General features: G+C 46.1%; 1 protein-coding gene across 2 annotated transcripts in view; it reads right to left on the reverse strand.

The window, feature by feature from the left end:
• PAIP2B (poly(A) binding protein interacting protein 2B) overlaps positions 1-25,996 on the reverse strand; it is a 63,749-nt gene that overhangs the window by 17,916 nt on the left and 19,837 nt on the right. For both annotated transcript variants that reach the window (XM_089652233.1, XM_089652232.1), the window contains one exon: positions 1,606-1,758. In XM_089652233.1, the coding sequence (XP_089508359.1) occupies positions 1,606-1,749 (144 nt within the window). In that variant the 5' untranslated portion in view covers positions 1,750-1,758. The remainder of the gene's footprint in view (positions 1-1,605; positions 1,759-25,996) is intronic.

Here is a 25,996-nt window from a genome sequence, read left to right on the forward strand (position 1 = left end):
AAAAAAAAAAAAAAAAATTTTTATTATTTATATATATATATATATATATATATATATATATATATATATATATATATATATGAGGCGACCAGTGACCATGGCCAGATTGTGCCCAGTAGTGAGTGGCTTCAAGGGCCCAATAAGAAAAATTACTTTTTTGCTTTAAACTGGGGCAATGAATCAAAGTGGAGTTCCACTCACCCTGTCAAAAAATAAAAATCAGCAGCTAAAAAAACTGTAGCTGCTGACTTTAAAAAAAAAAAAAAAAAAAAAAAAAAAGAAAGAAACCAGCCACTTACCTGTCCCTCAGTCCCGCGGTGTGTCCCCCGCAGCTAGTTTCACCGGCCGTCCTGGATTCCAGGACTTAGTCTTCTGGGACCTGTCACATGTTCCAAAAGACTACAGGAAGGGAGGAAACCTTCCGTTTTCGATTGCCTAGGTGATCAGACCGGAAATGGGAGCGGGTGCCTGTCAAATTCGGGTACCCGTCCCACTCCCCCCAAAAGGTGCCGATCCTTAATGGGGAGCAGTCAAAGCAGAATGTTCCTTTTTGGGTAGAGCTCTGCTTTAAGTCAGTACACTGAGAAGGACATCTCTGTGCACTCAATGGCTATTAGCAATTTCTCAGTGTTGTGGGTCGGCTTCAATAGGCTTTGATGGGTAAAATGCAGAGTGCTTTTGACATTAGCATTAGACACTTGAGAGCATTCAGAATTAAAGCGGTATTAAACCCCAAACCAAAAAATATATTGCAGTTTACCAATTAGACGTGGTGGCTACATTTTTTTTTTTGTTTAGGGTTTTTTTTCCCCCTCTGTTTTCACCTGGTGATCTGGCCAGTAACACTTCCTGTATTAAAGCGCCCTCCAGTTTTGATGGAGCACAGGGGCATCTTTGGACAACAGCATTGTCATTGTGGGGGGGAGGAGTGTTAGATGGACTAATTGGACCCAAACTCCAGCTAATACGTTAAAAGCAAATACAGCAAACTGCCCTTTTTTTTTTTCTTTTAGGATAAAGATTTTACATAAAAGCTGACCAATGTAAGCACCCGTCAGTAAATAGTTTGTCTCATCCCTGTAAAAGCAAGAGCTTGTTCTTCTAGAAGAGCAGATTTACTTGGCTGGTTCAGCAGATGAAAATAGAAGAAAGCAAGCCTAAAGAAAGGAAAAAAAAAATGGATGCAGCCATCACACTTAAGAATTGGTAAGCTACAATATAGTAAAGGTTTACTTTTGGGAGAAGCTATTCTGATGAGAACAAAGCTTACCGACAGGCCCTTAGACTGAGCGCAGTGCGAACATAAAATTCTGAGTAACACTGCCGCCATCCTCCTGGTGTGCAGGAGCATAAAAGATGCACAGAAAGATATCAGCCACTAATAATATATCCATCTCTCTATATCCATCTCCTTTTAAGTTGATATAGAGATAGATATATATATAGATATAGATATATCTATATATATGCATATGTATGAGGAGTTCCTCTTTAAAGTACACCTTTCATGATAAAGTGAAAAGGGGATATCAGAAGGCAGTGGTCTGTTTGCGATGTTTCCATGTCACCTGTGGATGACTGTTGTTGCTGCTGACCGTGTGTTACCTGTCTGTTGAAATCCTCTTCATTCTCCATCCACATGTACTCTGCGAATGGGTTGTTTTCATTCTCGTCATGTCCGTTTACCACCTGCTCATCCTTTGACTTGTTGTTGGACGTGGAGTTCCCAAGGTTTGAACCGTTCATCATGGCAGTTATCTGGCAGGGAGATAAACACATTAAGTACACTACAAACACAGCACACACTTCAGCTGTTAGCTGTGAATCAGATGAAAGATCAACAGAGAGAGAGGCCAGGAAAGTGTGCTGAGCTCATCTAACACTAAGAAGGTGCAACATGACAGCTACAACAAACCACTTGTGTAATCAAATGTCTATTTTCATTCCCTCTGTAATATGAGGGAGGCGAGTTAGGACCTGGAGCATGTAGCTTAAAACTAAATATTAACAAAAACAGCAACAAAGAACAACCAGGGACCACAGAAAAGGTCCCCCCCTTTGGACAACCAGGGACCACAGAAAAGGTCCCCCCCTTTGGACAACCAGGGACCACAGAAAAGGTCCCCCCCTTTGGACAACCAGGGACCACAGAAAAGGTCCCCCCCCTTTGGACAACCAGGGACCACAGAAAAGGTCCCCCCCCATTGGACAACCAGGGACCACAGAAAAGGTCCCCCCCCTTTGGACAACCAGGGACCACAGAAAAGGTCCCCCCCCTTTGGACAACCAGGGACCACAGAAAAGGTCCCCCCCCTTTGGACAACCAGGGACCACAGAAAAGGTCCCCCCCTTTGGACAACCAGGGACCACAGAAAAGGTCCCCCCCTTTGGACAACCAGGGACCACAGAAAAGGTCCCCCCCTTTGGACAACCAGGGACCACAGAAAAGGTCCCCCCCTTTGGACAACCAGGGACCACAGAAAAGGTCCCCCCCTTTGGACAACCAGGGACCACAGAAAAGGTCCCCCCCTTTGGACAACCAGGGACCACAGAAAAGGTCCCCCCCTTTGGACAACCAGGGACCACAGAAAAGGTCCCCCCCTTTGGACAACCAGGGACCACAGAAAAGGTCCCCCCCTTTGGACAACCAGGGACCACAGAAAAGGTCCCCCCCCTTTGGACAACCAGGGACCACAGAAAAGGTCCCCCCCCTTTGGACAACCAGGGACCACAGAAAAGGTCCCCCCCCTTTGGACAACCAGGGACCACAGAAAAGGTCCCCCCCCTTTGGACAACCAGGGACCACAGAAAAGGTCCCCCCCCTTTGGACAACCAGGGACCACAGAAAAGGTCCCCCCCCTTTGGACAACCAGGGACCACAGAGGAGGTCCCCCCTTTGGACAACCAGGGACCACAGAGGAGGTCCCCCCTTTGGACAACCAGGGACCACAGAGGAGGTCCCCCCTTTGGACAACCAGGGACCACAGAGGAGGTCCCCCTTTAGGACAACCAGGGACCACAGAGGAGGTCCCCCCTTTGGACAACCAGGGACCACAAAGAGGTTCCCTCTCGGACAACCAGGGACCACAAGGCACCCATTACCCCCCCCCCCCAATAATTGCTTGCGTCTTTATCAGTAACTATATATGTATTCACGGTTTTGATCCCCTATCCTCTGATACCATTCTTGCGTCCGAGCCCAGATCCAGATGACCCCTTACAGGATACATCACATATATACACAATACTAATGCGCTTCTGGTAAGTGCATACGTTTACTGCTCCTCGTCACTGAAGCTCACCAGCACGGAACACCGATTATTACCATTTCTCCTGGACCTGCAATATATTGACCTGAATTAACTATTTCACCCGTCACATTTACTTATTGTTATCGCTTTGCATTTTGATACGTCATCATCAGATGTAATATCACCTCAATATGTGCCCCAGTAGTGTGTAATATCTCTATCTCTATCTCTATATCTATCTCTATATCTATATCTATTTGGTTTTATACTATTTATTGTCCTATTTTCAGCGCTGCATATATTTACTTTTTAGAGGTGTAGAGGTTTACCTTTTTATGCTGGCTGCTTATTATATACTTGCGCTCGCAATTACCCATACTTATTAGGTCATAATATACTAGTATGCAGCACATACTGGTACATTATGACAGATTCACCTTTACACGTAGCCCTCCAGCGCAGCACTGTCACGGTTCTGTGGTGCTGCCATCTTCACCCGGTCTTCCTTCCAGGTTTGCGGGCTGCGGCATGGGCTCTGAAGGTTTGGCATGGTTATGCAGTTCCTTCAGAGCGCATGCACCAGTGATGTCACTGTCTGCGTTCCGTGTGACTATGTCCTAAACCGTGCACGTTTAGAGAGTAATCCCAGTACTACAGGCAACCGTTATTATAGGCTTACCTGATGGTACAGCTTAACCCCTTCATGCCGACTGTACGCAAATATGCTGCCTCTCGGCGGCTGGGTCTTGACGCCTAGCAGCCGCATATTTGCGTACAGTTTGAAAACACATGTGCTGACAGCGTGCGCCCTGCGTGCTCCCAGCACATATGTCAGTGTCTCACGGGAAGGTCCCAATCTCCCCTTGCGATCAGGACCTTTTCCGATCATGTGACCTCGAATCAAGGCGGTCATATGACCCTAAAGCCCCGCCTCCCAGTGTCTGAAACCCCTTAAAGCGGAGTTCCACTCACCCTGTCAAAAAAATAAGTCAGCAGCTACAAAAACTGTAGCTGCTGACTTTTAAAAACAGCCCCTTACCTGTCCCTCAGTCCCATGGTGTGTCCCCCGCAGCCCGTTTCACCGGCCGTCCTGTATTCTAGGAGGCTGGCATCTTCAGTGTGGGCAGCCGGCTGTGACAGCTTGTGGCTTCACAGCCAGGTGCCCATTGCGCATGCACGAGTAGCGCTGTACTTCCTGAATGGTCCTGTAGTCTTCTGGGATCTGTTGCATGTCCGAAAAGACATGTGACAGGTCCCAGACACCTTCCACTTCCGGTTGCCTAGGCAAATCGAACCAGAAGTGGGAGCGGGTACCTGTCAAATTCGAGCACCCCCTGCAGGTGCCAATCCTTAATGGGGAGCAGTCCTTAAAGCGGAACTTCCACTTTTGGGTGGAGCTCCGCTTTAAAGCCCAAGAGGCGCCAGCGTGAAGAGGTTAAACAAAAGACTTTACAACCACCAAGTGCAGCCGGGTGCCCACACTTGGGATCAGGGGCGGACTGACAACTCATGGGCCCCCGGGCAATAGGGGATCATGGGGCCCGTGTCCTTGCCCAAACTCAAAAAAGCCTATGAAAAACAAGGTACCAGGGGCATCTCATGGGGCCCCCTACTGACCCCAGGCCCTCGGGCAGTGCCCGAGTTTCCAAATGGTCAGTCCGCCCCTGCTTGGGATGCTGGTGCCAGGGAGCAAGAATGGATCGTGGAACAGGCGAGTGTTTTTTGTTTATGTTTGACTGGAGCTCAGCTTTTAACCTCCCTGGCGGTATTCCCGAGTGTAGCTCGGGGTAATATGTCAGTGCCAAAAGCGGTAACCCCCGAGCTACACTCGGGCTTACCATGCGGAGCTGCATAGGGAGTCCCTGCAGAGCTTACCTTGTCCTTCGCTCCCGCGATGTGTCCCCTGCAGCATCCCCGGCCATCTCCTCCGGCCGATGCCGGCATCCGGCTTCTGTGTTCCGGTCCCTGTGAAGTCGGGACGTACGGGCGCCGTCAGCGGCGGGAAATTTGAAAATTTAAAAAAAAAATTTAATTTTCTTCAAAACACATTTTTCATAGTGAAACATTGCTGTTTCAACCCATTTCACATACATTTTGTCCCGAGTGCTTTGTCCGGCGCCCTGCCTGCGTTTTGTCTGTTCTTACTGCCTGGAAACTGAGAAACGTCCATGGCGTCCAAAAAGCGTCCCTTTAGGTCAAAAGCGGTTTTAGACCGGCTAGAGAACAGCGATAGTAAATCAGAACCACTTGCAGAATTCAGTGATAATGATTTGTGGGGGAAATTCCTCATCAGACACTGAAAACGATTCTGCGACTTTGCTCAGCGATGTGCGAACTTGGCGATATATTTCAAATTTCAGTGTTTTCGGTTTGATTATATTATTGAATTAAATGTATTATATTATTTTTTACGATTATTTATTAAATCATAATTTCGTGTTTCAAATTTTATCATACCCGGGATGTTTACTAGACTCTTGTTCGGACAGATTTCAGTGATTTTATTCCTAAAAATTACAGGCCTACAATAAAAAAAAACTACTTATTTCCATGCAAACTAATGGTACAGCTTTCAGCACCAAAAATCTGAAATAATCAGACCGCCAGGGAGGTTAAGCAAAATTCCAATATAACTGTAGGGGGATGCCATCAACAAGCAGGCTGACCAAATCAAAAAAAACTTTGATGAATACCTTCTGCTTTAAAAGTCAGTGCTGCTCTTCGATCTGTTGGTGTGTACGGCTATTGACCTTCCCCCCCACTCAACCCATCTATTAAATGCTTTGCGCTGAAGTCGGTTTTCTAGCTCCCAGCTGGTTGTGCTCCACATTGGTGAATATGGTCGGATGACTGTTCCTGCGTGGTGATGGTGAGCAGATAAAGCACTTTTTGAGTTGGCTTGGCCCGTGAAATAGCCCATTGCAGAGATTGCTTTGGCATTTTTGATAAGAGTAGTGATTGTAAAAACTGCTTTTATAGGTGGGTGTGTTTTCCTGTTTTACAGACCTGTTAACTCTGTTCTGTATTTGTACATGTACAGTAGAAGGTGCTAGAATGCAATTCAAGTGCTTCTTTGCCATGTAGTCAGCAGTTCTCAGACACATTGCTGGGGGGCAAGAATGATCTATTTCAGGACAGCTGATCACAATAGAGCATGCATAGTTTCTGATAGAGGTAAAAGGTGAACTTTGGCCTTTAATGAGCCCTGATTTCTTATCAGTCCTCCAATGAAGCTATTGGAGTGCAGATGGCCATACTGGCTGGGGAAGGTGACATCTTACAAGTCGCTCCCGGGTCATTAGCAAAAAGGGGAGATCAGCAAATGACTGTTCGCTGATCCCCCTTTCCCCAAAGATGCTGCAAGCAGGAATATTTACACCGCATCACCTCAGTGTGAAAATATACATAGATAAACATTCACATACATAAGGAAGCATTATTCTTGAGTTTTTCAGATGCTTTTTTTAACGCAAACATGCTTCAAAAACTCCTCAGTGTGAAAGTAGACTAAGGGTATGTGCAGGGGCGGACTAACAACTCATGGGGCCCTTGGGCAATAGGGGATCATGGGGCCCGTGTCCTTGCCCAAACTCAAAAAAAGCCTATGAAAAAGGTACCAGGGGCATCTCATGGGGCCCCCTGACCCCGGGCCCTCGGGCAGTGTCCAAGTTTCCAAATGGTCAGTCCGCCCCTGGGTATGTGGCAGAACCGTTTCCCCTGGGCTTCCTCGTGCGGAGCGATGCGTCTCAGCCAATGGTCCCCTTGTCCTGCAAGTCTTCCAGTGCTCCGCCATTACAGCTCAAAACCAATCCTTCCCCGAACCACGAGTCGGAACTTCGTGTAGGGTGAAAATGACTCCATCTTTATTAAACACAGCTTAGTATATACAGCTTCAATCCCACCCCCACCGGACAGCCTGGCACCGGGTTTTCCCCAACCACAACAAAACCCTACAACCCAACAATACAGTATGAAAGCTATTAGAAGTGAAACACTACAAGGTCACATTTCCCTAAACAGTGTAGAATGTCTACATAACAGCGCTTTACAAAGGGGAGAAAACTGAAACAGGGCAAAATGTTATCACAAAGATGGTTCGTCACAGGGTTGATATAGACGTGCATCTACGTGGTCTCTGAAGTCCGATCCGTGTTAGGCACTCAAGCAGACTCCCTTGTGAGCCATGCTGTGTCGATTCACACAAGTGCACAGATCAGCCCCCCTCCTTATTGGCTCTCTGGCTATGATTGATAGCAGCAGGAGCAAATGAGGAGAGAAAGACCCAGGAGAGCCACTGCTCATTCACACTGCTGGATCAAAATGGGGCTCAGGTAAGTAAAAGGGGGGAGGGAGATGGGTTTTGCCGCTAGGCTCCAGCTCTCAGGGCTGCTTTCCTGAACTTCAAGGAAGAAGTGAACAGTGGACAATGCAGTTTGTTATTTTGGAAGGGGAGGAGCAGAGGAGTGCTTTGCCATCCTAGGCTATGAGGATGCAGGTTTCTATTGATAAACACACACTGTAGGAAAACAACTCTAGTCCCTGCATGCAAGGGTGACTCATAAGATGCTGCAAGAGAAAGGAGCCACCCTGAGACAGGAAACCTGGGAGCAGAAGGCATGGCAGCAGATTTTACAGGAACATAGGCAAAGATTTAAAGTTTAAAAAAAAAAAGCTGCACACTCAGTAAAGCTGGTCATAGGTAGATCGAATCTCATCCGATTCAGCAGTGACCGGATGAAATTCGATCCATTTATGGCCAGGCAGGTTGTACTGAAGTTGATCCATCAATAGACTTCAAAACAGCCAGTCTGTTGAAACTTTTTGTATGTGATCACTGCCAGCTATTACTGTAGTCTGCCAGTAGGGGAGGCTTCTTGTGCTGCGGGAGGTATTACCCCATCAACGATGACTGTTTAATGGGGGGAATCAAGCGATTCTTTCCTTCCGCCCGCAGTGGAAGAAAAAAAAAAAAAAACTGTATGATCTATGACCTGCCTTAGTGAATTAATCAGCTGCTGAAAGTTCTTAAAACCTGAAGGTTTAATATCACTTTATATCGTTTTACCAAAGTCATTAAAGTGTTTCTAAAGGCTCAAGATTCTTTACCTTCATGTATTGTGTGTAGCAGCACTCCCAACACTCACCTGAGCCCCATCTCGATCCAGCGATGTCCATGAGAGCCTAGGTTCTCCAAGGACTCTCACTCTTGATTGGCCAAGGCAGAAGAGGAAGCCACACAGCCAGCGAGCCTATCCGGAGAGGGAGTGGGTGGGTCCAAGCCACAGCTCTGTTTGTGAATGGTTCTGTGGGGGCACCCAAGAGGGAGGGGTCAGGAGCACTGGTGGCGGACCTGAAAGGAGGAGGATTCGAGCTGCTCTGTGCAAAACCACAGCACAGAGCAGGTATGACATTTTTTTTTTTTTTTTAACAAACAAGACTTTAGTATCATATTAAGGTGTTAAAAATATTTAATCTAGGCTCAATATGCCGCCACAAACAGGTCCTTCTCCCACCTACTGAAACTCCATTATCGCCGGCCTGAAGGTAATGTTATTTTAGGAAGTGATATCCCGTGTGGTTATCTTTGTGAATTTATTTTAACATTGATCTATCATGATGGCTGTTAAACACTAACATTTCTATAATAGCAACTGGGCAGTGGTAGAGCCTCCACTATTTACAAAGGCCAGATAAAGCATGTTCTGCAAAACACCGGCAAACCACCTTTAAGCGATAGAAGATTTTGAAGAAACTGGCCTGACGAGCAAAAAAAAAAAATTTTTTTGCAATATTTCAGAAATGTCACCTAATCTGGAGGAACAGGCTTAAGGTAAGTTCAGGTAACAGTACAAAAAATAAGTGGACCCCTTAAGCAATTGTTTGGTGCAAGTATAGAACGTGTATAGAGGGTCAGTCCAGCTACTCATGTCAATGCTTCCAGCACAATCCAGCAGGATGCTGGGAAATGGACAGTCAGTCAAAGGGGATTTGCTGGTGGGAAAGTAATCAACAGGTCATGTATTGCACACAAGATACCGTGTTTTTCGCTCCATAAGACGCACTTTTTTCCCCCCAAAAAAGGGGGGAAAATGTCAGTGCGTCTTATGGCGTCTTATGGAGCGAATGTAAAGCGGCCGGTCTGGTATTTCTGCCGCCACCATGTCAGAATATCGGGCCGGCCGCTCAGCTCTTCTCTCCTGCAGTACCCTACCTGTTCCTCGCTCCAGCACTGCAGTCTTCCCGCGGCGGCTTCTGTGACAGCCGGGTGCCCACTGCGCATGCGTGAGAAGCGCAGCGCTTTGTGAATGGTCCGGTGTCTTCTGGTACACGACAGGTCCCAGAAGGCTCCGGGCCATTCACAAAGTGCAGCGCTTCTCATGCATGCGCAGTGGGCACCCGGCTGTCACAGAAGCCGCCGCGGGAAGAAGAGGGAAGGACAACTCCGCGGAAGTGGAAGCGGGTACCTATCAAATTCAGGTACCCATTCCCCCTCCCTCCCCAAAAGGTACGCAGTCTCTGGCCACCCCCTGTACTGCGTGCGCAGTCTCTGGCCACCCCCTGTACTGCGTGCGCAGTCTCTGGCCACCCCCTGTACTGCGTGCGCAGTCTCTGGCCACCCCCTGTACTGCGTGCGCAGTCTCTGGCCACCCCCTGTACTGCGTGCGCAGTCTCTGGCCACCCCCTGTACTGCGTGCGCAGTCTCTGGCCACCCCCTGTACTGCGTGCGCAGTCTCTGGCCACCCCCTGTACTGCGTGCGCAGTCTCTGGCCACCTCCTGTACTGTGTCCGCAGTCTCTGGTCATCCCCTGTACTGTGTCCGCGGTCTCTGGTCATCCCCTGTACTGTGTCCGCGGTCTCTGGTCATCCCCTGTACTGTGTCCACGGTCTCTGGTCATCCCCTGTACTGTGTCCACAGTCTCTGGTCATCCCCTGTACTGTGTCCACAGTCTCTGGTCATCCCCTGTACTGTGTCCACAGTCTCTGGTCATCCCCTGTACTGTGTCCACAGTCTCTGGTCATCCCCTGTACTGTGTCCACAGTCTCTGGTCATCCCCTGTACTGTGTCCACAGTCTCTGGTCATCCCCTGTACTGTGTCCACAGTCTCTGGTCATCCCCTGTACTGTGTCCACAGTCTCTGGTCATCCCCTGTACTGTGTCCACAGTCTCTGGTCATCCCCTGTACTGTGTCCACAGTCTCTGGTCATCCCCTGTACTGTGTCCACAGTCTCTGGTCATCCCCTGTACTGTGTCCACAGTCTCTGGTCATCCCCTGTACTGTGTCCACAGTCTCTGGTCATCCCCTGTACTGTGTCCACAGTCTCTGGTCATCCCCTGTACTGTGTCCACAGTCTCTGGTCATCCCCTGTACTGTGTCCACAGTCTCTGGTCATCCCCTGTACTGTGTCCACAGTCTCTGGTCATCCCCTGTACTGTGTCCACAGTCTCTGGTCATCCCCTGTACTGTGTCCACAGTCTCTGGTCATCCCCTGTACTGTGTCCACAGTCTCTGGTCATCCCCTGTACTGTGTCCACAGTCTCTGGTCATCCCCTGTACTGTGTCCACAGTCTCTGGTCATCCCCTGTACTGTGTCCGCAGTCTCTGGTCATCCCCTGTACTGTGTCCGCAGTCTCTGGTCATCCCCTGTACTGTGTCCACAGTCTCTGGTCATCCCCTGTACTGTGTCCGCAGTCTCTGGTCATCCCCTGTACTGTGTGCGCAGTCTCTGGTCATCCCCTGTACTGTGTCTGCAGTCCATTGGTTCAGAATATTTTTTTTCTTGTTTTTCTCCTCTAAAACCTAGGCGCATCTTATGCTCAGCTGCATCTTATGGAGCGAAAAATACAGTATATCTTTGTACAATGCCATGTGGCCCATTACCAGAAGATCATGACCAACTGAGCCAAATCTGACATGTCAATGCATTTAAAGATCTAAATGATACGTGCACCTGGATCCTTCATTGGGAGTGTTGGAGCCCTCCTGGCACACCGAGGGCTGGTTCACACCATTCACATGCAATCCAGGTGCAGTGTGATGGGCTGAAAACACACCACTCCCCCTCTCTCTAATTGGCTCACTGGCTGTGATTGGCAGCAGCAGGAGACAATGACTCCCCGCTGCGGTCTTAGCCAATGAAGAGGAAGAGTCCACGGAGAGCCGAGGCTCTCGTGTACATCACTGGATCGAGATGGGGCTCAGGTAAGTTATAGGGAGTCTGAAGAGAGAGCTGCGCACAGGTTTACCTTCATTCATAGAGGTTAAAAAAAAAAAAAAAACCCTGATCCTTTACATACGCCCTTTATGCCCCAATAAGACGTGTGGCAGCAAAAACGTGGGCTTCAATGCCCACACATCTGCAGCACTGGGCAGCCGTTTACGTGCCGGGAGCCCGCTCACAAAGATTGAGCTCCTGAAGACTACTCTCGGTCCTGAATAAAGCAGCTTTCAAACAGGAGACCACTGTGAGAGCCACACTGGTCACATGATCACCTATCCTTCCCTGCCCCCCCTGGGCATTCTGAACTTTTCAAAGGGACGCCAGGACACGCGGGACGGAGTTAAGGGGGAGCAGCTGAAGAGGAGGTAAAACCACAAAAGTAACAGTTTACCTGGAACTCCTGGTGTAAAATTTCCAGTGTTACCTCTTAATATATACCACCGTACTGGCAATGTGGTCACGCTAACCAGCGACTCTGCCAGGTGGGTGGTATCTGTTGCTGTAGAACTTCTCAGGCCTCACAAAAGCAAGGAATAAAATGTGAAGAGCATTGCACTGTAATAGAATTCTAACACCTACAACAATAGTTCAGCATCATTACCAGTACCTAGGCCTGCACACTTGTGAAGCTCACACAATCGCTGTGATAACCTGCATGATATTTACAGCTACAAACAGATGTTGTGCCACACCGCCGACAAGCCGAGGAAGTGGCTGCTCTACACAAACCTCCTTCCTGTTTGCATCATTGCTGTTTTTTGCTTTGTTTAGACCTCTGCTACACAAACATACCCCAAATCTACAAATTCCATTACATAAACATCATCCACATTTCATGCGGCCATAGTACAAAGAAATTTTAGGCCAAGTTCACCTTTAAAAGAAGTTTGGGGTTCCCCCCACCCCAAATTACCTAGGTGGATATGCAGTATCGGTCCTATGCTGCATGCGCTCCCCGCCGGCTCAAAGTTGTAGTAATAATAAAAAATCCTGTATAATAAAAATAAATCCTGTAATATAATAAAAAAATCCTGTATAATATACAAATCCTGTATAATAATAATAATAATTATACACGATTTTATAGATTATACACGATTTTATAGATTATACACGATTTTATAGATTATACACGATTTTTATAATTATACACGATTTTTATAATTATACACGATTTTTTATTATACACGATTTTTATAATTATACACGATTTTTATAATTATACACGATTTATTATTCTTATACACGATTTATTATTCTTATACACGATTTATTATTCTTATACACGATTTATTATTCTTCACGATTTATTATTCTTCACGATTTATTATTCTTCACGATTTATTATTCTTCACGATTTATTATTCTTCACGATTTATTATTCTTCACGATTTATTATTCTTCACGATTTATTATTCTTCACGATTTATTATTCTTCACGATTTATTATTCTTCACGATTTATTATTCTTCACGATTTATTATTCTTCACGATTTATTATTCTTCACGATTTATTATTCTTCACGATTTATTATTCTTCACGATTTATTATTCTTCACGATTTATTATTCTTCACGATTTATTATTCTTCACGATTTATTATTCTTCACGATTTATTATTCTTCACGATTTATTATTCTTCACGATTTATTATTCTTCACGATTTATTATTCTTCACGATTTATTATTCTTCACGATTTATTATTCTTCAGGATTTATTATTCTTCAGGATTTATTATTCTTCAGGATTTATTATTCTTCAGGATTTATTATTCTTCAGGATTTATTATTCTTCAGGATTTATTATTCTTCAGGATTTATTATTCTTCAGGATTTATTATTCTTCAGGATTTATTATTCTTCAGGATTTATTATTCTTCAGGATTTATTACTATTATTCTTCAGGATTTATTACTATTATTCTTCAGGATTTATTACTATTATTCTTCAGGATTTATTACTATTATTCTTCAGGATTTATTACTATTATTCTTCAGGATTTATTACTATTATTCTTCAGGATTTATTACTATTATTCTTCAGGATTTATTACTATTATTCTTCAGGATTTATTACTATTATTCTTCAGGATTTATTACTATTATTCTTCAGGATTTATTACTATTCAGGATTTATTACTATTACTATTCAGGATTTATTACTATTACTATTCAGGATTTATTACTATTACTATTCAGGATTTATTACTATTACTATTCAGGATTTATTACTATTACTATTCAGGATTTATTACTATTATTCAGGATTTATTACTATTATTCAGGATTTATTACTATTATTCAGGATTTATTACTATTATTCAGGATTTATTATTATTATTATACAGGATTTATATGGCGCCAACAGTTTGCTCAGCGCTTTACAATATAAAGGGAGACAATACAGCAACGATACAGTTCAATACAAGAGGGATAGGAGGGCCTGATCCTGGGAGCTTACAATCAAAGTGCGAGAACTCAGCAATCACATGACCGCTGAGTTCTCACCGCCGCTGTGAGCGGAGAGTGGTGACTGCCAGTGAACGCTGTCTGCTCTCACTGGAGTGCTGGACTGTGAAGGGGGAGGGAGCGGCTGGCTCAGGCTCTCAGCAGATCACTGAGGCTGTCCAGGTGCCGCTCCAAACTCTAGGGTGGATCCCGCCTTTAAAGACTGGATCTTTCCCCAGCCTGGACCGGCTGAGGAACTTGACCCCGCTGTCAGCTGAAAACAGGTCACAGGAGTGCAGAACGAACTGCACTCCTGTAATTCACAGAAGTACAGCCAAAAGAGCTTTGCCTGTACGTCTCCTTTAAAGTTTGGGGCTTATAAAATACTGGGAAGACGAGAGTTTTTATTCCTCACCTTTGTATTGGCCAGTTAAGAGGCCATATCACAGCAATCAGGTGACCTGGAACGGTCTGAGAGCTCGATCTCAGCACAAACACAAGAACACATACCAGGCATCCAGGTTTAAAGCCCACCTCCTGGACGCCGGATACACGTGTTACATTCTGTCGTTTTGGGGTTACACTGTCTTATTGATTTAAAAGTCAGTCTGCCATAATGTGCCGAGATGCATACTAGCACATTATCACAATGCTGCAGCGGGCACATTTAATTAAAAAAAAATAAATAAAAACATTACTACAGCTTTAAGAGTATAAAGTAGTGGTGAACCGAAATGAAAATTCTAGTGCCAAAACCAAAAATTTAGGATGCACTTGAAATGGACAGTTTTTAAAAATGTAAATTTTTTTAAACGCAATTTTTTTTGGGGAAAAAAAATACACTTGAATACAAAAAAAAAAAAAAAACACAATATATACCCCAATTATTTTGTAAAATATGAAAATTATGTGGAGTAAATAGATACCAAACATGTCACGCTTTAAAATTGCACACACTCGTGGAATGGCGCCAAACTACAGTACTTAATCTTCATGGGTGATGCTTTGTAACTTTTATACTGGAAACCTGTAGAAATTGTTAGAGGTGGTCTAGTGTGAGAATTATTGCTCTCGCTCTGACGTTCACGGCGATACTTCACATATGTGGATTGAACAGTTTCCATATGTGGGCATGGCCATGTACGTGTTTAACCACCTCCCACCCGCCATATAAGGAAATAAGGGATGGGCGGTGATTTTCCCATTCTGGGAGATCATATGATGTCCTCCACTACCTGCGTATGCGCAGCGATCGGTGGTGCGCTGTGTCCCTGGGACACAGCGGATCACCATCACAGTAAAGAGCCAATGACATCAGCTATATCATGTGATCAGCTGTGTCCAATCACAGCTGATCATGTGTAAATATGAAATTTTGGTTATCAGCAGTCCTCTCCTCACACAGACAGCGAGTGAGGAGAGCTGGTAAGCAGCATTCCTAAGAGGGGACATCTACACTGATCAATGCCACCTGTCAGTGCCCATCAGAGCTGCCTTACAGTGCCCATCAGCCACCAGTCAATGTCCACCAGTGCCCCCTCATCAGTGCCCATCACTGCAGCCCCAGTACTGAACATCAGTGAGCATAAAAATTACTTATTTACAAAATTTTATAACAGAATCTATGACATAAAAAAAAAAAAAAAAGTTTTACCCCCAACATTTTCAGTCTTTTTTAGTTTGTCTAGCAAAAAATAAAAACCCCAGTGGGGATTAAATACCACCAAAAGAAAGCCCTGTCAAAAAAAAAAAAAAAAAAAGACACTATAAAGATTTTGTTTGAGTACAGTTTTGCATGACCGTGCAATTGTCAAAGAGCAGCAGCGCTGAAAGATGAAAATTGGTCTGCGCAGGAAGGGGGTAAAAAGCCCAGTAGGCAAGTGGTTAAAAAAAAAATTTAATTTTCTTTTTTTTTTACACTGTCCCTTTAATGTTTATTTATTTTTTTTTTTTTAAATCACTTATTCCTATCAATCGGAATGCAAACATCCCTTTGCAATAAGCAGTGACAGGCCCTCTAATATTATTATACAGGATTTATATGGCGCCAACAGTTTGCTCAGCGCTTTACATTATAGTGGGAGACAATACAGCAACAATACAAGAGGGATAGGAGGGCCTGATCCTTGGAGCTTACAATCTAGGAGGGAGGGGTGAATGGAGGGATGTATGGAGAGATCTGGGGTCAATAAAACCCCACATCTCTCCTCTACAATGTAAAGCATTAGATCAAAAGGGGGAGGGGGCTTGTTTACATAGATCCGCAACCGAAAGTGACATAATGACGTCGTCAGTGGAGGCCATCTTTCCTTCAATGATCTCTATGCCCATTGCTGGGATCGTTGGATGGATTCTCAGGTAAGGTCACCAACTGAAGGTTGTTTTCGGCACCTGCATCGGTGTCTTTATCATATCGGACAAAGGCTGATACGGGTATTTTCGGTCAAAACGTTTCAGCCTCTGATATTTCGGTGCGTCCCTAGTGTAAAGGCACGAATCGTGCAGATCCTACAATTATTTGGACAAATAAAATTGTAATGCGAGTTTATCCTTTTAGAAAAAGATAACCATTTAGGTAAAATGTGTTTGTATAGGACTGGTTCACACCTGGCCGAACTGCGTGTGGTTCCTGTGCAATCCAGTGTGGTGCAGCTGACAGTTCATTCGTTTTGAAATTGCACGGGATCATGCAAAAAAAAAAAAAAGTAGAGCATGCAATACTTTGCAAAACATGCACCACACCAAACTGCAATGTACTGCAGTGCCATGTGATCTGCGGCAAGCAAACACTGCATTTGTGATCCACATTTGGGGTGTCGTTAAGAATACATATTGACACCTGCAGCAGATCGCACATCCAACGCGTTTTGAACAGTGCTGGAAATGCGCATGGAACTCGCGATTCCCACACCGTATTCTTGTGTGAACCGGTCCATAATGCAGATGGACAGATGCCTCACCAAGCAGTGAGACCTCCACCTGTTGCAGCTTTGCTGGACCCTGCCGCAATGTTCTCTCCTGCTCAGCTGAAGGGCGACGTACATACGTGGTGACACCATCTTCCAATGTCGGAGATGGAAGAATCTGAAACCGCTGCGCACAGTAACCAATCAGCATCTATCTTCAGCTTGCTCAGATTTTCACTTTGATTTTTGAAAGCTTAGCTGACTGGTTGCCATGCACAGCTGCTCCAGTCCTTCCCCCCCCCCCCCCTCACTGTCCTTAACTTGACAAATATTTCCCAATATTTTGTAACCCTTGTGCTCCAATCCGGACACCATTTTGCAAACATCAGCAAATTGTTTTGTTGCATTTGTTGAATTTAACTACAATAAAAAGGAAACCAACAAAGTGATCTGAGGCATGTTCTGTGTTACTAACCCCCGGGCCCCGCATTCACCACGTCCGGTCTCCCCCCCCCCCCCCCCCCGGGCCCCGCATTCACCACGTCCGGTCTTTTTCCTACGGACACAGCTGATCACGAGATGTGGTAAAAGGCCAATCATACCGGCCTTTTACCACGTGATCAGCGGTGTCCAATGACACGCTGATCACAGGGAAATGCAAGTGCCGGTTCTCAGCTGCACTTTCCTCACGCTGTCAGATCGTGAGGAAAGTACTGCCGAGAACCGGCAGTTGTCAGAGCGGGGATCGGCACCGATCATCAGGGCACTGATGATCAGTGCCGCCCACCAGTGCCGCCCACCACCGCCCAGTGGCGATTAAATACCACCAAAAGAAAGCTCTATTTGTGAGAAAAAAAAGTGATCAAAATTTCATATGGGTACAATGTTGCATGACCGCGCAATTGTCAAAGTGCGGCAGCACTGAAAGCTGAAAATTGGCCTGGTAAATAAGGGGGTATAAGTGCCTGGTAGGCAAGTGGTTAAAGAGGAACTACATTGTATCTTCGCTCCACACAACAAAAACACAATTTGATTATATTCAATTTAATATTCAAGGCAAACTTCCCCATTCCTCCATGCTTTATTTTGCTGAGAACAGCCCCCCCCAGCATATCTAGTCATGGCAATCTTGAGTAAGGGCAGATGATTCATGTAGCATTTACTTCCTGGGAAAAAAAATTAAAATACGCAGTTTCTAGAGGAGTTTAGCGGTTTACCTGTAGAATCAACTAATGTTATCCTATGTGTCCATGCACATAACGGCGCTGCATTACTTTAACTGGCAATTGCGCGGTTATGCAGCAAAGCACCCAAATAAAAATTTACATCCTCTTTTCCCCCCACAAATAAAAGCTTTCTTTCGGTGGTATTTGATCGCCTGCGCGGTTATTTTTTTCGCTACAAAAAAAAAAAAGTGACAATTTTGCGGGGAAAAAAAAAAAAACATATATATATATATATATATATATATATATATATATATATATATATATATATATATATATATATATATATATATATATATAGGTTTTTTTTTTGTTTTTTTTTACTTTTTGCTATTAAAAACATTTACAAAAAAAAGTAAAAAAATAAAAAATTTCATCATGAATTTAGGGCAAAATATATTCTGCTGCATATCTTTGCTGAAAGAAATCCCAATACGTGTAAATTAATTGGTTTACGTGAAAGTTATAGCGTTTACAAATGGCAGTATATATACACTGGGTTTTTATTTTTTGCTAGTAATGGCAGTGATCAGCGACTTACAGCGGGACGCATTCTGACACTGGGGGGAAATGACTTGGTGTCACTGACATCCCCAGTGACACCAATACAGTGATCAGTGCTAATAAAAAGCACTGACACTGTACTAATGGCACTAGGCAGGAAGGGGTTAATATCTGGGGCAAAGGGATAACTGCGTTCCTGGGGTTCCTGCCATGGGTACAGGCGTTTGCATGACCATGTACATGAAGCCTTACACGTGTGATTCTTGTACACTTCTAAGACAGAAGAAAAAAATGTGAACAGAATTAAACTAAAATATTTCAAGTCAGGAAGAGATTCTTGGATGTCTGGGTGTTGTGTAAATGGAGATATGAGCTGTATTGCTTACACAGGAACATCTGTTACCCATGCGTTTTATCTTCCAAAACTCTTCAGATATAAACAAAAACATTGACAGAAAGTTGGCCACAGAAAGTAATGCCGACATGAACCATCCGAAATCTGATTTGGAAAAAATTACTGTTCATAGAAAGAATGAAAGAACTGTGCATTTGTGATTAAAGGGTTTTTAATTCCATTAATCTATTCCTCCATTAAGGTAATTAAAAAAAATAAAAAATTTCCAATAGCTGTGCTCTCACAAGCTTGGCTGAGAGCAGTTACATAGTCTTGTTGAAAAAAAAGACCCAAGTCCACCCAATAAAAAGGGAAATAAATTATAAAATCCCACATACACAATCTTATAACCACAGTTGATCCAGAGGAAGGCAAGCAAAAGAAAAAAAAAAAAAAAAAAAAAAAAAAAACTAGTGGTGCACCGAAATGAAAATGTTGGTGCTGAAACAGATACAGAAAATTCAGAATGCACGTGGCCAAAAACCAAAATGTCTGCGCATGTGGGGTGGGGGGGAAAGATTAAAAAAATTAATTTTTACTTATGATTTTATTGCTATCACATAGGGGACCAATAGTTCCCCATGTTTTAGTGTATAAGTGACAGGTCCTCATTGTGGGGGGGGGGGGGGGGGGTGGGGGGGAAGGAGCAGTGTGTGCAAAGAGGGGGCAGGAGAGGAGCAGTGCATACAGTTGGGCTCCCTCATTGGCTGCCGCTATATATGTCAATGACGTTTTATTTTAAAATGTAATTACCGCCTTTTTTTTCCCCCTTCACTATAGCTCCAAGAAGAACTAGTCATTCTACACGCAGTCAAAGGAAACAGAGGTGGGGTTCACTGGGTGATCTACCAGAGCCCCCAGATCCTTCACCATTGATTCCCCCAGTTGTACCCCCCTAGTATGTATGATGCATGCATATTCTTAGCCCCCAACTGCAGAACCTTACATTTATCAACATTAGACCTCATTTGCCACATAGTCGCCCAATTACACAGAGCATTGAGGTCGGCTTGTAAGTTGGAGACATCCTGTAAGGACGTTATTCCACGGCACAGCTCGGTGTCATCTGCAAAGACTGAAATGGGATTTATAATCCCAGACCCTCTATTGTTTATAAATACATTACAAAGTAATTCAGTATATAAATCAGTAACCACTACTCTCTGAATACCATCTTTTAGCCAGTTTTCTATCCATTTACATACAGATTTTTCCAAGTCCATAGACTTTACCTTACACATTAGCCGTGTGTGGGGAGCTGTGTCAAATGCTTTTGCAAAATCCAAGTGCGCCACCCCTCTGTCCAAGTGCGCCACCCCTCTGTCCAAGTGCGCCACCCCTCTGTCCAAGTGCGCCACCCCTCTGTCCAAGTGCGCCACCCCTCTGTCCAAGTGCGCCACCCCTCTGTCCAAGTGCGCCACCCCTCTGTCCAAGTGCGCCACCCCTCTGTCCAAGTGCGCCACCCCTCTGTCCAAGTGCGCCACCCCTCTGTCCAAGTGCGCCACCCCTCTGTCCAAGTGCGCCACCCCTCTGTCCAAGTGCGCCACCCCTCTGTCCAAGTGCGCCACCCCTCTGTCCAAGTGCGCCACCCCTCTGTCCAAGTGCGCCACCCCTCTGTCCAAGTGCGCCACCCCTCTGTCCAAGTGCGCCACCCCTCTGTCCAAGTGCGCCACCCCTCTGTCCAAGTGCGCCACCCCTCTGTCCAAGTGCGCCACCCCTCTGTCCAAGTGCGCCACCCCTCTGTCCAAGTGCGCCACCCCTCTGTCCAAGTGCGCCACCCCTCTGTCCAAGTGCGCCACCCCTCTGTCCAAGTGCGCCACCCCTCTGTCCAAGTGCGCCACCCCTCTGTCCAAGTGCGCCACCCCTCTGTCCAAGTGCGCCACCCCTCTGTCCAAGTGCGCCACCCCTCTGTCCAAGTGCGCCACCCCTCTGTCCAAGTGCGCCACCCCTCTGTCCAAGTGCGCCACCCCTCTGTCCAAGTGCGCCACCGCCACCCCTCTGTCCAAGTGCGCCACCGCCACCCCTCTGTCCAAGTGCGCCACCGCCACCCCTCTGTCCAAGTGCGCCACCGCCACCCCTCTGTCCAAGTGCGCCACCGCCACCCCTCTGTCCAAGTGCGCCACCGCCACCCCTCTGTCCAAGTGCGCCACCGCCACCCCTCTGTCCAAGTGCGCCACCGCCACCCCTCTGTCCAAGTGCGCCACCGCCACCCCTCTGTCCAAGTGCGCCACCGCCACCCCTCTGTCCAAGTGCGCCACCGCCACCCCTCTGTCCAAGTGCGCCACCGCCACCCCTCTGTCCAAGTGCGCCACCGCCACCCCTCTGTCCAAGTGCGCCACCGCCACCCCTCTGTCCAAGTGCGCCACCGCCACCCCTCTGTCCAAGTGCGCCACCGCCACCCCTCTGTCCAAGTGCGCCACCGCCACCCCTCTGTCCAAGTGCGCCACCGCCACCCCTCTGTCCAAGTGCGCCACCGCCACCCCTCTGTCCAAGTGCGCCACCGCCACCCCTCTGTCCAAGTGCGCCACCGCCACCCCTCTGTCCAAGTGCGCCACCGCCACCCCTCTGTCCAAGTGCGCCACCGCCACCCCTCTGTCCAAGTGCGCCACCGCCACCCCTCTGTCCAAGTGCGCCACCGCCACCCCTCTGTCCAAGTGCGCCACCGCCACCCCTCTGTCCAAGTGCGCCACCGCCACCCCTCTGTCCAAGTGCGCCACCGCCACCCCTCTGTCCAAGTGCGCCACCGCCACCCCTCTGTCCAAGTGCGCCACCGCCACCCCTCTGTCCAAGTGCGCCACCGCCACCCCTCTGTCCAAGTGCGCCACCGCCACCCCTCTGTCCAAGTGCGCCACCGCCACCCCTCTGTCCAAGTGCGCCACCGCCACCCCTCTGTCCAAGTGCGCCACCGCCACCCCTCTGTCCAAGTGCGCCACCGCCACCCCTCTGTCCAAGTGCGCCACGTCCACCGCCACCCCTCTGTCCAAGTACGCCACGTCCACCGGCACCCCTCTGTCCAAGTACGCCACGTCCACCGCCACCCCTCTGTCCAAGTACGCCACGTCCACCGCCACCCCTCTGTCCAAGTACGCCACGTCCACCGCCACCCCTTGGTCCAAGTACGCCACATCCACCGCCACCCCTTGGTCCAAGAAAACCACAATTACCGCCATCCCCTTTGTCCAAGTATATCACGTCCACAGGCACACCTTTGTCTAAGGTTTTGCTCACCTCCACATAAAAAGAAATCAGATTTGTTTGACATCTTTCGTCTTTCATGAATCCATGCTGCCTGTTGCTTAAAATATCCCCCCCCCCCATTAAGAACTCATCTATGTGGTCGGAAACAAAAAAAACCCCCACTCTCCAGTAGCTTCCCAACTATAGAAGGGTCATATCGGACTGTGTGCGTCTATGCTCATGCTTCTATCACACGTAGGTTTACAGAGAAGAGGTGCCAGGAGTGCCAGTGGGGGAGCCTAGAAGAGGAAGAGGTTTGGAGCCACTGTGCAAAACCAATGCACAGAGCAAGTATGTACAACAAGTTTGTTATATGGAAAGAGAAAAAAAAAAAAAAAAAAAACCCCTCGAACGCAACCCAAGTCTTTTTTTTTTTTACCTTGCGAAGCCAGCCAGTATTCACCCAAGTCTCCCATCCAGGTCCCTCACTGCTGCTGGTTTCAATGTGGGGGACTGGTAATCCAGCGCTGCAATGGTGCCTCAGTACCACCAGTCCCCTCTTGCCCCCCCATGTAACATCAGTCCTATTCTTGCTCCTGAGAGGACTTCGCCATCAACCATCCAATTAAAAGTGTCCGTGTCACAATTTTTAGTCTGAATGGTTTCATTGATCTGTTTGGAGTGAACTATACAGAGTCCAGACAGGTGGAAGGTCAGGCACTGCAGTATTTCAAATGATATTCTATTCATCCAATCAGAACAAGGTAAATATATTCTGATTTTCTGGTAGAATTGATTAAATTGAGGTTCACACAATATTATGAAATAAAAATACTGCAATTAAAATAAAAAAAAAATAATTCTACAAGTAGATGAAATAAGCAAGTCTTGACGTCCTCGGCAAAATTTGTAAACAAGTCAAGCTTTCCTATTGGTCCTTTCCTGTGAAAGCAGAATCCCAACCCAGATAAGTCAACCGAGCAGAAAGGGGCCAAGCATGCCTTCCACAAGAAAAGGATTTTTATTCATCATATGCTTTGATTGAAATAATGTGTGTAACATACCTCCTGTATTAGAGCGCCCCCACTTTGGTATTTTAAAGTGGACCTTCACTTAAGAAACATTGTGCATTGACATTCCTCCATAGACGAAATGGGGTTTATTTACTAAAGCTGGAGAGTCCAAAATCAGACTCCCTTCTGCATAGAAACCAATCAGCTTCTAACCTCAGCTTGTTCAACGAAGCTTTGGCAATGAAACCTGGAAGCTGATTGGTTTCTATGCAGAAGGGAGTCTGATTTTGGACTCTCCAGCTTTAGTAAATAAACCCCAATCTGTCCAGAACATGGTCACCTGCTGACTTGTCTCCATCCACAGGCAGCTTAACTCTTCAGACACGGTTGAATCCAACACTACTTTAGGCTGGCCATACATTATACAGTTTAGAGAATTTTGCTTTAGATTTACCAAAAACCATATAAAATATATGGAGGTCAAACCTAAACAATACTTTCAATTGTATCCAATCAGCAAGGCCCCTGCACTACATAGTTATAGATACTGACGCGATACTTTTTTTATTTGCACCAACATATAATTTTGAGGACAAGCTTTCGGGGTATGTCCCCTTCTTCAAGGTGCAGGAGTACTGCCTGGACCTTGAAGAAGGGGACATACCCCGTAAGCTTGTCCTCAAAATTATATGCCCGTGCAAATAAAAAAAAAAACATCACGTCAGTACTCAATTGTTTCTGTCGCAAATACACGAATACGGCTACAATCACCTCAAGCATAGTTATAGGTAAATCTAAAGGAAATTGGGACAGAAAATGGTTTAGTGTATGGCCAGCCTTACTTCAGCTAAGTACAGGGGATGGTTTTCCAGTCTTTTGAAGTGTAAGACGACAATGACTTTCCTAAACCCAGTCTCCGCAGAGTACGAACACTGAGAACATAGAAGAAACAGAAAAGTCTAGCTAGGCATAACTAACTAGCACTAAACAGGAGGGGAGGGGGAGAAGTCAAAATCACATACGATACAAGCTGTAAAACCGCCTCTAAATGTCAGCATACTACTGAATAACCATCTGATGCAGTTCAATACAGCTGAAAAAAAAAAAAATACATAGAAAGGGGACTGAACAAAAAATAGAATATGGGGCCCTGTAAAGATATTTGGGGCCACCATACCTTGTAATCTGACAGTCATAGCTCCAAGCCTTCCCTGTACTGCTATTTTGCACCAATCTAATCCAACACTTAAATCATGACGTTATCGTTTCCTCCTCCCCCCCCACCTGGCATATGCCAGTCACATAACCCAGGAAGCGTTACTTTCTCCATTCAAGGAGCCATATGTAAACAGAGGGGCCACCAGATCTCACACAGACATGGACAGATGCGGAGCCGTGTCTGTGTACACGTATGTTCTATGAACTGCACAAAGCAATGCCTCCTGGGATGGGTGACAGACAGATAACCCAGAAAGCATTGCTATTCTCTATTCATAGAAAATGTAAACAGACATGACACCAGATCTGTCTGCTCATATGTGAGATCTGGAGCCACAGCACTGGGTGGGATAGGGGAGGGGGGAGCTACAAACAGAAAAGACAGCTGCTGTCAGGTTTTTTCTGCTGTCTGTGCCCCCATTAGGAAGATTCACCCTCTATATTTGTCCTGTTTACCCATCATTGAAGGTGAACCCCCCTCCCTAAATTTTAGGTTGTCACCAGAACAGGAATAGAGGGGAAATCTTCCAATGGGGACACTAGTTCTGGTCACAGCCAGAGATTCCCTTACTTCCTGTTTTGGATATGGGAAAAGAAAATCTCAATGGAACACAAGAAAGAAAAAAAAAAAAAAAAAAAAAAAACACAAACAAAAAAGAGAATAGCCGTTATACACCCCCCCCCCCCTTTACTTTTTCCAAAATAAGGCGAAAAAAGTTTTGCCTTTAATTCTACTTTAACCCCTTGGCGCTGGCGCCTCCCGACCCTTCAAGAGTTTCAAAAACCGGAAGCAGGGGTTTTAAGGTCATGTGACTGCCATCATTCGCCGTCAAATGATCGGGAAAGGTCCCGATCGAAAGAGATCGGGACCTTTCTGTGAGTACCGGACGTGTGTGCTGGGAGTGTGCAGGGCGCATGCTCTCAGCACGTTTTTCTTAATTGCACGCAAATGTGCAGTCGCTCGGCGCCTAGGCAAAGACGCAGGGAGGCCGCACGTTTGTGTGCGGCCGGCGTGAAGAGGTTAAACCAGAATCCCAAAGCACCACAGATATGGAGGAGACAAAATTTGCACTGGGAGGGTGAAGTTCCTCAAACTACAAATTTTACCAAGGCCTCATATGCACACGGGGTGAAAAATTCTGATTTCACTGCATCTGCCAATTTTTTTTTTTTTTTTTTTTTTTTTTTTAATGTCTCTGAACTCAGCGGCTTGATAGCCAACGTGTCCATGCACATGCAAGTGTTCAGAGTATTCAACCCAAAACGCAATGTATTGCAGTTTACCAATTATTAGATGTGGTGGCTGCATTTTTTTGGGGAGCTTTTTCCTTTTTTTCACCTGTTATCTGATCAGTAACACACCTGTATTAGGAGCGCACACACTGGATGAAGGAGCACAGGAGGAACCTTTAAAACAGCATTGTCAGTCTGGGGCAGGGGCGGACTGACCATTTGGAAACTCGGGCACTGCCCAAGGGCCCAGGATCAGTAGGGGGCCCCATGAGATGCCCCTGGTACCTTTTTCATAGGCTTTGAGTTTGGTCAAAGGACACAGGGGCCCCATGATCCCCTATTGCCCGGGGGCCCCATGAGTTGTCAGTCTGCCCCTAGTCTGGGGGAAGGGGATTGTAATATGTACT

Source organism: Staurois parvus, unplaced genomic scaffold, assembly GCF_062004578.1.
Source record: "Staurois parvus isolate SC_StPar_1 unplaced genomic scaffold, SC_StPar_1.0 ptg000675l, whole genome shotgun sequence".
NCBI lineage: Eukaryota > Metazoa > Chordata > Amphibia > Anura > Ranidae > Staurois > Staurois parvus.